Source organism: Bubalus bubalis, chromosome 12 (assembly GCF_019923935.1).
Source record: "Bubalus bubalis isolate 160015118507 breed Murrah chromosome 12, NDDB_SH_1, whole genome shotgun sequence".
NCBI classification, from domain to species: domain Eukaryota; kingdom Metazoa; phylum Chordata; class Mammalia; order Artiodactyla; family Bovidae; genus Bubalus; species Bubalus bubalis.
In genome coordinates this window covers 93,507,170-93,523,396 of record NC_059168.1, presented here as the reverse complement: position 1 = coordinate 93,523,396, position 16,227 = coordinate 93,507,170, and the positions used below count along the sequence as shown (strand labels likewise).

Below are 16,227 nucleotides of genomic sequence, written 5' to 3'. Positions count from 1 at the left end.
ATAACACATTAAACATATATTTTAGACATGTTTAGAAAAAGCAGATGTTATAATTCAAATTTGCACCTATTTGAGAACTTAATTGCAGTCATATTCGTTAGTGGCTTCTTTGAGTTATTCTTGATCTGTTATTACTGTTGGGTTAACCTGACATGTAAGACTTATGTCCTTTGTTCGTATGTTTTGATTATTTCACTTTGTGCTTTTGTAATTTGCTGTGTATTCCAGTTTGAGAAAGTTAAAAAAAAAAATTCTTTTGGGAGGGAAAGCATTTTTGTTTCCATGCAATTTTATATTCAGGAATAAAACTTGCATTGTATGCAATATCAAAGAAGGCTAAATAAACTTACAATCAGATCTTATTATAAGAAGTACTTGTTTATAGTTTTGTTTGAAATAGATTAAAGTTTCATTTTCTATTGATGGAAAAATGGAAGCATGTAGTAAAATAAAGCTGGCTGAAAATTTAAAATAATGTTGTAAACCTAGCTTCATAAATGTTAAGTAACATCTTTATGATCCTCAAGTTTTTTAGTTTTATGAAAACCTTCCTAAGTGTAGATATTGCTTTAATCTCACATTTTTGATAAAAGTTAGTTTTGATTATTACTTTGTAATTGTAAATACTCTACAGTTGCACTGTCCAATACTAGCTACATGTGGCACTTGAGTACTTGAAATGTAGCTGGTGTGAATTGAGATGTGCCATAAATGTAAAATACATATTATGTTTTGAGACTTAGTCCAAAAAATAAAAAGAATTTATAATTTCTTACATTGATTACATGTTGAAATGATATTTTGGATAAATTGGGTTAAACAAATTATCATTAAAATTAATTTCACATGTTTTTCCCTGCCTTATTTTGACTACTAGATATTTTAAGTTACTTGTGACTCACATTATATTTCTACTGGACAGTACTGTTCTAGAATATCCCTACTCTTCTAAGAAATAAATCATCTGAAGAGAAGTAGGCACATGAAAGCCAAAAATTTCCTGGTAGATTATCTTCTTAGAATCAGAATAACCAGAAGGCTAAAGACTTTGATGATATGACGAGTAAAGTTATCCAGTGGTCATTGTTTAATAGGCATAAGTGAGTAAGTTCTGTCACAAGAAAGTATTTTTCAAGTTGTCATGACTAAAGTAGTAAAACTTTATTGGTTATTTTAATTAAAATAGAAAATTATGCCTTTACTGTTCTAATAGAAGGAATTGAAAGTGAAATGTCATACTTATTAAAAAACTGAATTCAACAACAATGGATTTTAGAAGTAAAACTTGGGTCATGTCTTTTCTAACGTACACTAAAGCACATATAATAGCAGTCTTTAAAATGGTAATTCAGTTCCTTTTTTCCAGTCCTTTTCGTATGTTTGAATGCTGAGTTTTAGAATTTAGAGATTATTTTCATTGGTTTTGTTAGTTTTATAGAGTAAGATCTAAATTGTACCTATGATTCTTTAAATATAATTTTTTAAGTCCAGAACTACTGTTTTTAAGGTTTCTGAATTGAGACGTGCTATTACAGTCCGTTAAAGTAGCTTAAATTTCTCACATGGGTGAACTAAAATGAAAACAATTGAATGTTTTAATTAACAGATCTGAGCCCTAATGTTCACATTTTCATAAAGAGAATTGTAAAATGCTTTATTTTTTTATTATACAGTAGTGAATGAGGCATAAACCTAACCTGATATTTTAAAATCAAGTTTCGTAGTCCTGGACTACTTGCATAATATCATGGTAGACTAGTTAACAGAAAATGAAAGTACTTAGCTGATAAGCAGTTTGCTTTTAATAAAGTAGTTTCTAATTTGCATCATATAAGAGATGTCTATTATTCTTCCTTTTTTTATAAGTTTGTATTCATAGCAAGGAGCTTATAGCCTGAAAACTTACTTGAGTAAAAATCCGTTTAAGGTCTCTCTTAGGGTTTCTCACTCCTAGGCTTTATCTTGTTATTCTTCTTCAGTTTTAGTAACTGAAATTACTTAATACAAATAGTTTAATTTGAATTTAACTTGTTTTTCTTAAGTAGTCCCTTTATATATCTAGAGGTATGGGCTTTTAAAGCTATTTTATCTCAATTTGAGGTGTTTGGGGAGTATCTTTAGGATGGATACTTACTTTACTATTAAATATAAATGTTATTAGCAATTTAAATTTCCACAGATTCAAATAAATTGCTATGTATATCTTAGCTTGCATTGGTTCATTTAGATACTTTTAAAAAATAAATTATAAAAACAGTAGGCTGTTTATCATTTTTGATAATTATAAAAATATTTTCTAGGTAGACATTTACTAAGTGCTTTTGAAAGGAATGAAAAGCCAATTTTGTCATCACTAAACATTTTAGTGTTTTAGATAAAATTTTGTCTATTGTAATCGAGGCATCTAGAATATATTTACAGTGGTACTGAGGAAAAATATTTTAAAAGGTCAAATCATTTCTTATAAGGAAAGTTCAGTTTTAATTTTTCTGTCAGAAAGTTAGAATCTGACACATAACAGAAGGAGAATTTGGCATATTTTTTTCTTTTTCTTTCAAAGACACTAATTTGATTTCTACTAGAAATTAAATTTCTCAGTATTATATGAAAACATCTGGTGTTCTTAAACCTAGTAACACATATGGGATATTATAAAACTATAAAGTGTATTCTGGAATAATTTGAAACACTTCAAAATTAGTAGGTGAAAATATGCAAGATGGCATTGTTATGTTCAGTTCAAACTTAATGTCTTTTCACCTCCCCCCCCCCCCATTAACTTTAATGTAAAGCATTTCAGGATAATCTTGGAAAACTAAATAAGGAAAGAGTATTTGCTGCTAGTTTCCTATTACCCAGTGGCCCATGATACCCTAACCCACAGAATTAGCATTTCCAAACAGGTGGCCATTATGAAAAAAAGAGATGCGGTGTCTTGCTTTGGTAAACATTTTATCAGTTCAAGTTATTAGCTAGATTAAGACTCTCAATACTAGATTTAACATAAAATTCATCCTCCCTTACAGGCCTTTTCCTTGTACAATTCCACAGTCCAGAACCGAACATTAAAAATGTTGACTAGTTTCAAAGTGTGATGTGTTCACCTGCTTAGTCCTCATCTCTAAAGTTGAAAGCAAACTGTTTTTCATGTTGATGACATTGATAGATGTGGAAATGTGAGAGTGTAATGTGTAAAATAAATATAACTTGCATGATTTGGCTAGTTTGAAAATAAAGTTATTAGATACTTTACATTGGAGCTATTTGAGGAAAAGTTTGTGTAGGGGGCTTTTTACTCAGCAACTTCGGTCTTCCATTTTTACCAAGATACATTTTAAAACCTTAGTTTTTTTGAACATAAAAGGCACAATAAAGATTAATAGAGTACTTCATTTGGGCGTGAGGTTATTTGAGAATCAGTTACATACTTTTCTATCCTGAATCTTACTACATTTTTAAACATATAATTTCTGTGGTACTCATATATTTGTGTTGGTAAACATTCTTATGAAATGAAAGTATTGGCTGTTTAATTGCCCTAAATACCTAGATTTCTTGTTCACCAGAGAGCCTCTGTCAGACTTACGTAAGTTTTGAATTGAAAGATGCAGAAAACTTGTGAATGTAGTGTTCAAGTTAGATATCTAAAGATTTTAAGTTAGATGATTTGATACTGAATATTTTAGTTTATTAAAAATTATAGAGCATTTTAATCTTAGGAATAAGAAAAGAAGAATCACTGTCATTTTTTTCCCCATGTACTTTTTAATCATATGCATATATAAAGATAGAAATTTATGCAGTCGACCCTTGAATCATGTTGGGATTAATCCACATATAAATTATATTTGTCCATTCTATCCTTGGTTCTTCTGCATCTGTGGATTTAGTCAATGATGTACTACTATGTAGTACTGAGTATTTACCGTTGAAAAATACCTATGTGTAAGTGGACCTGGGTAGTTCAAGCCTGGTTGTTCAAGGGTCAACTGTATTTTGCTGGTTTTCTACTTAGAATTATTAGATAAGAATATTATTTTATTCTTCTACATCTTGCTCCTTGGACCTGATGGTTTTTGATTTTATATATGTGTGTGTGTGTGTATCACTGAATGGTATGTTTTGTCAAAAATATTATAGGGAACTACATTCAATTCACCAGACTTCCCTGGTGGCTCACAGACAGTAAAGCATTTGCCTGCAATGCAGGAGACCTGGGTTCAATCCCTGGGTTGGGAAGATTCCCTGGAGAAGGAAATGGCAACCCACTCCAGTATTCTTGCCTGAAAAATTCTATGGATGACAGAGCCTGGAAGGCTACAGTCCATGAGGTTGCAAAGAGTCGGACATGACTGAGCCACTTCATTTCACTTCACATTCGATTCAAGATTTGTCATTTCCTCTTTTCTTTCTTTTTTTTTTTTAACTTTGGTACTATTATTTTAAGGTTGGCATTATTCATTTGTGGACAAATAACTGTCATTACAGTTTTCTTTCATACTTTTTAGTGCCTTAGCCTCATAGTGAAGTCCTTACCAGAGAGTTCCTCTTTTGTGACGCTGCCAACTTGAATCCTCAACTGATTTGGTCATTCAGGTGTCAAAGCTGTCCCTCACTCCTGACTCATTGTGATTTTGTTTGGATCAGTACTTCCAGAGTTCACTAACTCTTGGATCATAATACGTTTGGTGGTAGTAGATATCCAAGGGAAACACTTAAAAAAATTAATTGTAAAAATTCTAAAATTGTAAAATTTCATTTTTACAAAATGAAATTCTAAAAATGAAATTGTATTAATAAAAAGTTAATCTGCTTATTTGATGTGGTGTTTAAGAAAAACACATGGAAGCTTTGATGAGCAACTGATACAAATACATTTAGTTGAAAGGAACACTGTTAGGATATTGTTTCTAGCCACAGTTTTCAGAAATTTAATTAATCCAGCAAATAGACTTAAAGAAAAGATGTTAAAAGTGTATAGAATTGTTCAGAAGTGTTTTTTTACATTTTGAAGCTGTGATGGTTGACTTAAGCAGTTAACCCTTGAAAGGTGAATGATGAATATGTGGTTAATTCTTACTTTTGTCCATTTCCAGCTTACAAAACACTACACAGCAAAATAATGATCTGCTAGACTGCTAACCCGAGCATCCAGCTTCCACAATGCCTGTGCAGGCAGCTCAATGGACAGAATTTCTGTCCTGTCCAATCTGCTATAATGAATTTGATGAGAACGTGCACAAACCCATCAGTTTAGGTTGTTCACACACTGTTTGTAAGACCTGCTTGAATAAACTTCACCGAAAAGCTTGTCCTTTTGACCAGACTGCCATCAACACAGACATTGATGTGCTTCCTGTCAACTTCGCACTTCTCCAGTTAGTTGGAGCCCAGGTAATCTTTCAGGATTTTACTTATTTGAAATAAGTAATAATTATAGAACTTTGTTCATTATGGGATACAAAATATGTTTAGGGATATTCAAGGCATAAAAAATACTCCACATACCTGATTTGCATTATTCCATAAATGATTTTCTTTAGATAATGTCATAAATCTTTATGCAAAACTAGAAATTCCATTTAGTTATATATGTCTTTGTATTCACTACTGTGTCAACACTACTTATGTTTTTAAGTGATTTTGGTGGATAAGAAACATTTTTGTATAAGCATGTATAAATATTTAGTCATTACACCTATATTTATGAAAATAAATATAATCAAAGCTTTGGCCACAGATCAACCATCTAGATAGAACCTTTAAGTGGAGGTTTTTTGATTTTCCTTAAAACTTTGTTTGACTTTTAGGATGATGTTATAATAAGAAAATAGATCTATATAGATATATATACATATATAAGATGGATATATAGAAAACTAATTTTTAGAGTGTCAGTAACAAATTCTGCAGTTTCTGCTTATGTGCATATGCTATAAAAATAACATTTCTTATCATTTTATTGAATCAGCAAGACCCTAGATTTATAATAATTTCTATTTAATAAGGGCTTACTTTGTTTTAGGTATGCTGGTAAACAGTCCACATCTATTATTATCTTGTCATAGCTCTTCAGGTAGTTATTATCCCCATTTTACAGGTGAGGAGGAAAATGAAATTCTGTACATCATGTACTACATATTTTAATACTACAATTTTAGTACTACATATGAAAGCAAGAAAGTAAGGATTTTTCTGATTAATCACTTCTTAGAAAATTCAGTGAATTAAAATACTCCATTCTTTTAGTGTCTTGATACTTGAGGTTTTTCTTTTAAAGCAATTTCTTTTCACTGTTTATAATCCAGTTAGGCTGTGAAATCAAGACAAATCTATATTCAACAATGTGTCATAATTTAATTAGCAGTTTTTTTCTTAAGGGTGCGTAAAATAATGGTGCCTCTTGCAGGTAGTGGCATCTTAGATCCAATAATACAATACTGTAGATTATTTGTAATAATACTAAGCTATCATTTATTTAGCATCTGCTATGGATCAGGTGAAGCTTCCCTGGTAAAGAATCTACCTGCAATTCAGGAGACCCAGTTCAAATCCTGGGTTGGGAAGTTCCCCTGGGGAAGGGATAGGCTACCCACTCCAGTATTCTTGGGCTTCCTTGGTGGCTCAGATGGTATCCGCCTGCAGTGTGGGAGACCTGGATTCTATCCCTAGGTTGTGAAGATCCCCTGGAGGAGGGCATGGCAACGCACTCCAGTATTCTTGCCTAGAGGATCCCCAGGGACAGAGGGGCCTGGCAGGCTACAGTGCATGGGGTTGCAAAGAGTTGGACATGAGTGAGTGACTAAGCACTCGGCACATAGGTCAGACATAGTGGTTTTTCTTTTACTTAAAAATGTTCTCTCAGTTGGTCCTTAAATTATCTTGCAGTTCTTTACGTAGCTTGCATTACCTTTTCAGCCTCAGCTCCTGTACTATCCTCAGTCTTTCCACTTAAGCCGCTCTGGCCTGCTAACCAGTTGTTAGCTACACCAAACATATTCCCACCTGAGGGCTTTTGCACTGAGTGCTGTTTTGACTAAGATACTCATTTCTTTATTCAGATGTCACGATTCATAAGGAAGCCTATCCTGACCACCCTTGTTCAAATTGCAGTCCCCCTCCAATACTCTCAAATCCCCCTTACCTTTGCTGTATAATTTTTACTGATCATCTTCTATCATGCTATTTAATTGTTTTTATTTATCAGCCATGTGTTCTCTTTACTAGCATGTAAGCTATGGCAAGAAATGTTTTGCCTGTTTTGCTCACTGATAGATGCCTAGTGCCTAAAACTGCTTGGCACATGGTAAGCACTCCGTGAATATCAATACTTGTTGGATTAAACTGAGTTTTCAGATGGCACAATTAGATAGGGATTTTCATCTTCATATTGCGGGTAGAGAAACCATGACTTGGAACAGTTAAATAATTTATTAAAGATTACTTGTAGAAATTGAAGAGCTGCCCAATATTTTACCCAAGCTTTGACCTTGCATTGAGAACAAGGTGGGGCAGATCATAAAAATTATAGTAAGTAAGTTATATGGGAAGAAGGTGTTAAGGGGGAAACGTTCTCCCTTTTTACCTACTTTTTATTTTGAAATGCTTTTTTTTTTTTAATCGCAAGAAGCAGTACACAGAGAACCTGTATGACTTTCTGTAGCCTCTCCTAATGTTAGCACTTTTCTTAGTTATAGCATTGTTATCCCCAAGGAATAACATGGATACAGTACAATTAGTTACCACCTTTTTTTTCCTCTCAGTAATTCACCCAGTCCATACTGTTAAGTATGATATCTTTGGTTCTTAGAAAGCAGTTTGGCTAGGTACTTGGCTTTAATTTTACTTAAACTTGTTTGATGTATTGTGTCTGTATTAGAAGTTTATACTCACTAAGATTATCATCAAATGTAGAGTTAACAATTGCATGAATTAGATGAATGTATTTCTTCAGTTTTTTTTTTTGTTTGTTTTTAGGTACCAGATCATCAGTCAGTAAAGTTAAGTAATTTAGGTGAGAACAAACACTATGAGGTTGCAAAGAAATGTGTTGAAGATTTGGCACTCTACTTAAAACCACTAAGTGGAGGTAAAGGTAAGTATTTTTGTGGGTGAGTAGGCCTTGGTAATATATTAACTTTGAAATACTTGGTGTTGATACCCTGTTAAATAATTTTTAGTTTTGAAAAATGAGATTGTTTGGAGAGACCATGGATGTCTTTTTGATTGAGAACATTATATATATTTTTGGAGATAGTATTGCTATTAATTTAAGAATTCATCAGATATGTTGAGATTTATACATTGTTTATGTTAAACTAATGGTGCTATAGCAGAATATTAGCTTTAATGAATCCTACTAAGACAATTTCATGTATTTATTCAGTCGTTTATTAAATTTTAGGAGCACCTGCAGTGGCTAGGGTTTCCTGGACCCCACAGTCCATTGATTAGATGGGCAAAGAAGTTCAGTAAGTGCTGTGACAGAAATGGAATTCTGTTTTATCACTGCATCTTCAGTAACTAGCAGGTCATAGATGTAATACAAAGTTGAGTGAATGAAGTAATGAAATATTTATTTTGCATGTGCTCTATGTTTTGCACTGTTGGATATTTTGGACATAGTGACTTCCTTGAGAAGTATATCCTATCTACCTCATTCATTCATGGAGCAGATACTTAAAGAGCATGTACTCAGTACCAGGCACTTATAAAAACATTTAGTAAAAATGTCTGCCCTTATAGCACTTACGTTTTGGAAAAAGAAAGTATAATAAAAAGCATAATAAAAACATTGTATAGTATGTTATAAATGATATTTGCTGTTGAAAGAAAACAGTACAGTTAAGTGGATCAGAAATGTCAGAGTGAGGGGAAAAGGGTGGGTTGCAATTTTAAACAAGGTAATTAGTGTGGACCTTGTTAAGATGGTAGCTTCTGAACTTGAGATGAAAGAGATGAAGCAGTTAACCATGTAGGTTCCTGGGAAAAGACTGTTCCAGGCAGAGGAAATAGCAAAGTCCCCAAGACATGCGTATTGTCTTCAAAGAACAACAATAGGAAAGTGTGCCTGGGGCAGAGTGTGTGAGGGTATGGGGTAGACGAAAGCGTTATGGGGTAGAAGAAAAGAAATGGTGAGACCGGATGATGTACAGACTTGCAGCCCTTTTTAAAGACTTGAGCTTTTACTCTGAGTGAAATTGGGGAATTACTCTAGGGTTTTGAGCAGAGAAGTGACATGATCTGACTAATGGTGAAAGGGTCACCCTAGCTGCTCTGTTGAGAATTCAGTGCAGAAGGGCAGGGTTGGGACCAGGGTATTGGTTAATAGGCTAATGGGACAGGGTTAGTAGCAGTGGAGGTAGTGGAAAGTAGGTAGTCTGGATGATTTTTGAGATAGAGTCAGAAGGATTTCCTAAATTATTGGATGAGGGGCATGAGAAAAAGATCTGAGTCAAGTGTGATTCTTGAGTTTTGGGGCCTGAGCACCTGGAAAGAGAGGTTACCATCAACTTAGACAAGGATGCAGGTCAGTCAGGTTTAGGTAAGAAGATCAAGAGTTCATTCAGTCTTAGTTATGTTGAATTTGGTTATATCAGATCTTCACTTGGATGCTATTGGGTAACCGGTAAATGTATATTAAGGACTAGGTATAGGAGCTGTAATTTTGGGGAGTCATGAGCATAAATAGTATTTAAACCAATAAGACTGAATGAGATCACATAAGTAGTGAGTATAGAAAACAAGAACTGGGTCCTAGGCCGTTTAACATTAAGAAGTCAAGAAGAAAAGTTGAGATCAGCAAAGAAGACTGGAAAAGATGAAGGAGGGAAAAAATAAGAGAAAGTGGTGTTCTGGAAGCCAAATAAAGAATGTTTTTAATGGAGTTAGGAGTGATCTGTGTTGAGTCCTGTTGAAAGGTTAAATAAGGTAAGGATTGAGAATTGACCCCTGATGTAGCAAGGTGGAGGTAAGTCTTGTCATGAGGAGCAGTTTTGGTCACGTGATGGTGGCACAAACATGATTGGAGTAGGTTTTAAAGATTGTAAACCAAGGATTTGGAGATCGTAAATATAGGCAACACTAGAGGATTTGCTACAAAACGGAGGAAAGAAATGGTGCAGAGGGGTAGTGGTAAAGGGATGAATACAAAGATTTATTTTTAAGATGTATAAAATAACAGCATGCTGTTCTTACTGTATGTTGATGCAAATGAGCAAGTAGAAAGGGAACAATTGATGTAGGAGAGAGGGAAGAACTGCTGAAGCAGTATCTTTTAGTTGAAAAGGGAATTGGATTTAAGATATTGTCCTGGAGCTGTGTTCTAAATGTCTTGTGTACAGTAAAACAAAACAAAACTGTTGTTAATTGTTACTTTTAGATTTAACTTTTCATTTATTTATCTTCAATGGTTTTAGTAAAGATGAAGAATAGACTTAAAAAAACCCAAATTGCTGTCTTTTGTGGGACACATATAACCCAGAGAACAGGATACCCAAATAAAATTTGAGGTAATTAAGATTAAGACTCCAGTTACCACAGAATAGTAATAAACAGGGACAGAACAATGATTGTCAAAAAATGAAAGTATCTTATAAGGAACTCATAAGAAATTGTGGCTTAATAGTTGAATACTAGGTATTTTTATTAAATAGATAATGAAATTGACTTTTTTATTTTAATTGAAAAAAACTGTAGTTTCCTTTTTCTTGAAGGTGTAGCTAGTTTGAACCAGAGTGCACTGAGCCGTCCAATGCAAAGGAAACTAGTGACACTTGTAAACTGTCAGCTGGTGGAGGAAGAAGGTCGTGTAAGAGCCATACGCGCAGCCCGTTCACTTGGAGAAAGGACTGTAACGGAGCTAATATTACAGCACCAGAACCCTCAGCAGTTGTCTGCCAACCTATGGGCTGCTGTCAGGGCTCGAGGATGCCAGTTTCTAGGGCCAGGTAAGATAGATCACTGTCTTATTGGCTATCAGGGCTAGAGGGTGCCAGTTTCTAGGAGTAGGTGAGAATGCTCTGATTTATGCATACAAATTTTAACATAATGAAAGATAAACTTTTTTTTTATTTTTATAATAACCACCCTACCTTGGGGTGCTTGATATGTTTGTTTTTGCTGCACTGGTCTTCATTGCAGCAAATAGGCTTTCTCTAGTTGCAGCATACGGGCTTTTCTTGTGCAGCATGGGCTTAAGTTGCCCCACAGCATGTGGGATCTTAGTCCCTTGTCAGGGATCGAACCCATGTCCCCTGCACTGGAAAGTGGATTCTTAACCACTGGACTACCAGGGAAGTCCCAACTAGTTTTTATTAATTATAACTTATATGATAAACAGGGCTATAGTATCTTTGAATAAATTTCTTTTTTTTTTTGAAATTTCTTATTTAATTCTCAACAGTCTTTAAGTGACACAGACCCAACTTTACAAATTAGAAAACTGAATTAGAGAGAGGCCTAATACTGCACACGTAGTAAGTAAAGGAAAAATAAACTTTCTTTTTATGAAGAAAATTAAAAGTTCATGATTGTCTTTAAAATTGGGAAACAGAAAAATTATTAGAAAAAATGAGAATCACCAGAGTTTTTGTAGTTACCATCAACTGCATTCGTTTTTTAAAAAATCTTTACCTATACCAAGGTTATGAAGTACTTTTCTGTGATATCGTATTGTTTTACCTTTCTGATTTAGAACTATATAGGCTAGGAAGAATTTATTTGTGTGGATGAAACTTTTTAAATGGCATTGGGACTACTAGATAGACATTTGGAAAAACATAAAATTGGATGTATTTCTTTTTTTTTTTGCATGAATGTATTTCTTATATTCCTTAGCTATATAAATTTTAAATAGGTTAGAAATACTTACGATTAAAAAATAAATTATATAAGTAATAAAAACTTAAAACTCAGTATTCACAAAGCTAAGATCTTGGCATCTAGCTACATCACTTCATGATAGATAGATGGAGAAAAAAATGGAAACAATGACAGACTTTATTTTCTTGGGCTCCAAAATCACTGTGGATGGTGACTGCAGCCATGAAATTAAAAGATGCTTGTTCCTTGTAAAAAAAGCTTTGACAAACCTAGACAGTGTATTGAAAAGCAGAGACATCACTTAGCCGACAAAGGTCCATATAGTCAAAGCTCTGGTTTTTCCAGTAGTCACGTATGGATGACTGTGAGAGTTGGACCATGGCTGTGCGTAAAAATTGATGCTTTCAAACCATGGTGCTGAGAAAGACTCTTGAGAGTCCCTTCGACAGCAGGGAGATCAAACTAGTTAATCCTAAAGGAGATCAACCCTGAATTGGAAGGACTGATGCTGAAACTGAAACTTCAATACTTTGGCCACCTGATGAGAAAAGCCAACTCAGTGGAAAAGACCCTGAACTGGGAAAGATTGAGGGCAGGAGGAGAATGGGATGACAGAGGATGAGATGGTTGGATGGCATCACCAACTCAGTGGACATGAGTTTGAACAAACTCGGGGAGATAGTGAAGGACAGGGAATCCTGATATGCTGCAGTCTGTGGGGTTAAAAAGAGTCAGGTGTAACTGAGTGACTTGACAACAACAAAAAGTGAACATAAGAGTGAATTTCTTTATAACCTAGAAGTAGGAAACACACTTTTCTTTGGCTCCGAATCCAGAAGCAATTACAGAAAAGGTTGATATTTGACTATATAATTTTTAAAAATTATATCATAATAAAGCCTCATAAGAAAAGTAAGATGAAAGATGATGCTGTGGAAGTACTACACTCAATATGCCAGCAAATTTGGAAAACTCAGCAGTGGCCACAGGACTGGAAAAGGTCAGTTTTCATTCCAGTCCCAAAGAAAGGCAATGCCAAAGAATGCTCAAACTACCGCACAATTGCACTCATCTCACACGCTAGCAAAGTAATGCTCAAAATCCTCCAAGCCGGACTTCAGCAGTACGTGAACTGCGAACTTCCAGATATTCAAGCTGATTTTAGAAAAGGCAGAGGAACCAGGGATCAAATTGCCAACATCCACTGGATCATGGAAAAAGCAAGAGAGTTCCAGAGAAACATCTATTTCTGCTTTATTGACTATGCCAAAGCCTTTGACTGTGTGGATCACAATAAACTGTGGAAAATTCTGAAAGAGATGGGAATACCCGACCACCTGACCTGCCTCTTGAGAAAGTTATATGCAGGTCAAGAAGAAACAGTTAGAACTGGAACAGTTAGAACTGAACATGGAACAACAGACTGGTTCCAAATAGGAAAAGGAGTACGTCAAGGCTGTATATTGTCACCCTGCTTATTTAACTTCTGTGCAGAGTACATCATGAGAAACACTGGACTGGAAGAAGCACAAGCTGGATTCAAGATTGCCAAGAGAAATATCAATAACCTCAGATATGCAGATGACACCACCTTTATGGCAGAAAGTGAAGAGGAACTAAAAAGCCTCTTGATGAGAGTGAAAGAGGAGAGTGAAAAAGTTGGCTTAAAGCTCAACATTCAGAAAACAAAGATCATGGCATCAGGTCCCATCACTTCATAGGAAATAGATGGGGAAACAGTGGAAACAGTGTCAGACTTTATTTTTGGGGGCTCCAAAATCACTGCAGATGGCGACTGCAGCCATGAAATTAAAAGATGCTTACTCCTTGGAAGGAAAGTTATGACCAACCTAGATAGCATATTCAAAAGCAGAGACATTACTTTGCCAACAAAGGTTCGTCTAGTCAAGGCTATGGTTTTTCCAGTGGTCATGTATGGATGTGAGAGTTGGACTGTGAAGAAGGCTGAGCGCCGAAGAATTGATGCTTTTGAACTGTGGTGTTGGAGAAGACTCTTGAGAGTCCCTTGCACTGCAAGGAGATCCAACCAGTCCATTCTGAAGGAGATCAGCCCTGGGATTTCTTTGGAAGGAATGATGCTAAAGCCGAAACTCTAGTACTTTGGCCACCTCATGCACAGAGTTGACTCATTGGAAAAGACTCTGATGCTGAGAGGGATTGGGGGCAGGAGGAGAAGGGGACGACAGAGGATGAGATGGCTGGATGGCATCACCGACTCGATGGATGTGAGTGTGAGTGAACTCCGGGAGTTCGTGATGGACAGGGAGGCCTGGCGTGCTGTGATTCATGGGGTCGCAAAGAGTTGGATACGACTGAGCGACTGAACTGAACTGAACTGAAGAAAAGTAAAAAAAAAAAAAAAAAATGAGAAACTTGGGGAAATATTTATATAATATCACATACAAGGGGCTTATATAACTAATATATAATCGTGTTGTACGTAGTTGCTCAGTCATGTCTGACTCTGCAACCCCATGAATTGTAGCCCTCCAGGTTCCTCTGTCCAAGAGGAGGATTCTCCAGGCAAGAATATTGGAGTGGGCATGGGTTGCCATGCCCTCCTACAGGGGATCTTCCTTATCCAGGGATTGATCCCAGGTCTCCTGCATTGCAGGCAGATTCTTTACCGTCTGAGCCACCAGGAAAGCCCAATATATTTACTTGTAAAAAAACTCAGAAGAAATATACCAGCCACCCAATTAAAAAATTGACCAAAAATGCAGACAATTCAAGGGAAAAAGTAATGTAAATGGCCCTCAAACATATAAAAAGATACTCAGTCTTTCTCATATTAAGAAAAATATACATTAAAATTACACTGAAATACCATTTCTCACCTGTCAGATTGGCCAGATTTAAAAGTCTGACAACTTTGTTGTCAAGCCTGTGGGAAAACAGGTACTTTCGTCCAGTAATAGTGGGAATGCAAAGTGGGGCAAAGTGTAGAGAGAGGAATTTGTCAGTATCTAGCAAAATCATCTGCACATCTACTCTTTGGCCCAGCAGTCCTTTTTCTAGCAATCTGTCCTATAAATATGGTGAAAAATATAGAATGCATAAATTTAATAAAGCACTATTTATAATAGCAGACATCTGGAATGAACTTGAAAGTCTGAATAGGAAACTGGCTTAGTAAACTGCTATCTATCCTTCCAGTGGATTGCCTTGCAACTGTTGAAAGGAATGAAGAAAATGTGTATAGTATGCTGCCTATGATAATGTAATATACATTACGATAGAAAATAAGCAAGGTGCAGAATAATATGCTTATTGTAGGAAAGCAAATTTTTATCTCGAAAAGGAAGAAAAACCATTTTCAAATTATTTGTTTATATTTTTCAAAAGAACATTGGTAGGAAAAGTTACAACATAATAAACATGTAGTCAGGAAGAACAGAGGGAAACCAGACAGGACCAGAAGCTAGAGCTCTCTCAGTGTACCTTGATTTGTACTTTGAACCTGTGTAAAGGTTTTATGTAATTTTAAAATGATTTTTAGTAAATATGAGTTTTAGAAATTTAAATAAAATGAATAGAACAAAAAAAATGCCTAAAAACAAAAAGCTAAACATTATTTTGGCAGCATATTCATCAGGAAAGAATTAATTCAGGTGACTTTAGAACACAGTGTTTTGATTTTTATATTCCTGGTGTGATATATAATAGATTATATTCACTAGTCTTACTGATACTGTTATTTTGAAACGAATTAGGATACAGCAAGTAAGTAGTTATATTAATGCCATCAGAAACGAAGATTTTTGACATTTAAAAAGAGATATAAGTATGAAATCAAAGAATTTATGTAAAAAGCCTGCATCCTTAAATTTTAATTGGCAAATAAGTACAGACTCATTTAATTTTCTTTTTCTAGAAAATAAGTATTTCCTAACTGTCCACTGTAAAGGCTTGAAAGGAATGAATAGCCATAGCACCCAGATAACATTTCATACTAAAAAGAAGTAGGGCTCTTTGAATAAATGTCTTATGCCAGTTCTAGGGTAGAAAAAGTACAAGATGAGCCTGGGAAGTCTTGTGCTAGAAAGTAAAAAAGCTTTTAAAGACCATCGGAATCTTGTCAAAAGGACACAATTTGAAAAGGCTCCCACTGGATAAAAGTGGGACAATTTGAACTTGTAAATGAATAATGACTATAATGAATTAAAAAACATAAAATGTGTAAAAATCCGTGATCTTGTAATGTTAGTACAGAAAAAATTAATTGGTTATCTTTGTCAGTTACTACAACACCAACACATTATGCTAAAAATTGGAAAAGGAATAGAAAAAAATCAAGCATGCTTTTTCTGCCTTTTTAAATTACTTTCAAGGACAGTTTCTCAGAATTTTGAGGGTAAGTTTTTCCTTTAGCAGAGTTCTAGC

At 34.8% G+C, this 16,227-nt stretch overlaps 1 protein-coding gene across 5 annotated transcripts in view; it reads left to right on the top strand.

The window, feature by feature from the left end:
* RC3H2 (ring finger and CCCH-type domains 2) overlaps positions 1 to 16,227 on the top strand; it is a 55,160-nt gene that overhangs the window by 1,639 nt on the left and 37,294 nt on the right. For 4 of the 5 annotated variants that reach the window (XM_025261630.3, XM_025261629.3, XM_025261631.3 and 1 more), the window contains exons 2-4: positions 5,097 to 5,394; positions 7,978 to 8,095; positions 10,716 to 10,949. In XM_025261630.3, the coding sequence (XP_025117415.1) occupies positions 5,164 to 5,394; positions 7,978 to 8,095; positions 10,716 to 10,949 (583 nt within the window). In that variant the 5' untranslated portion in view covers positions 5,097 to 5,163. The remainder of the gene's footprint in view (positions 1 to 5,096; positions 5,395 to 7,977; positions 8,096 to 10,715; positions 10,950 to 16,227) is intronic. The other variant, XM_025261632.3, reaches the window with a different exon arrangement.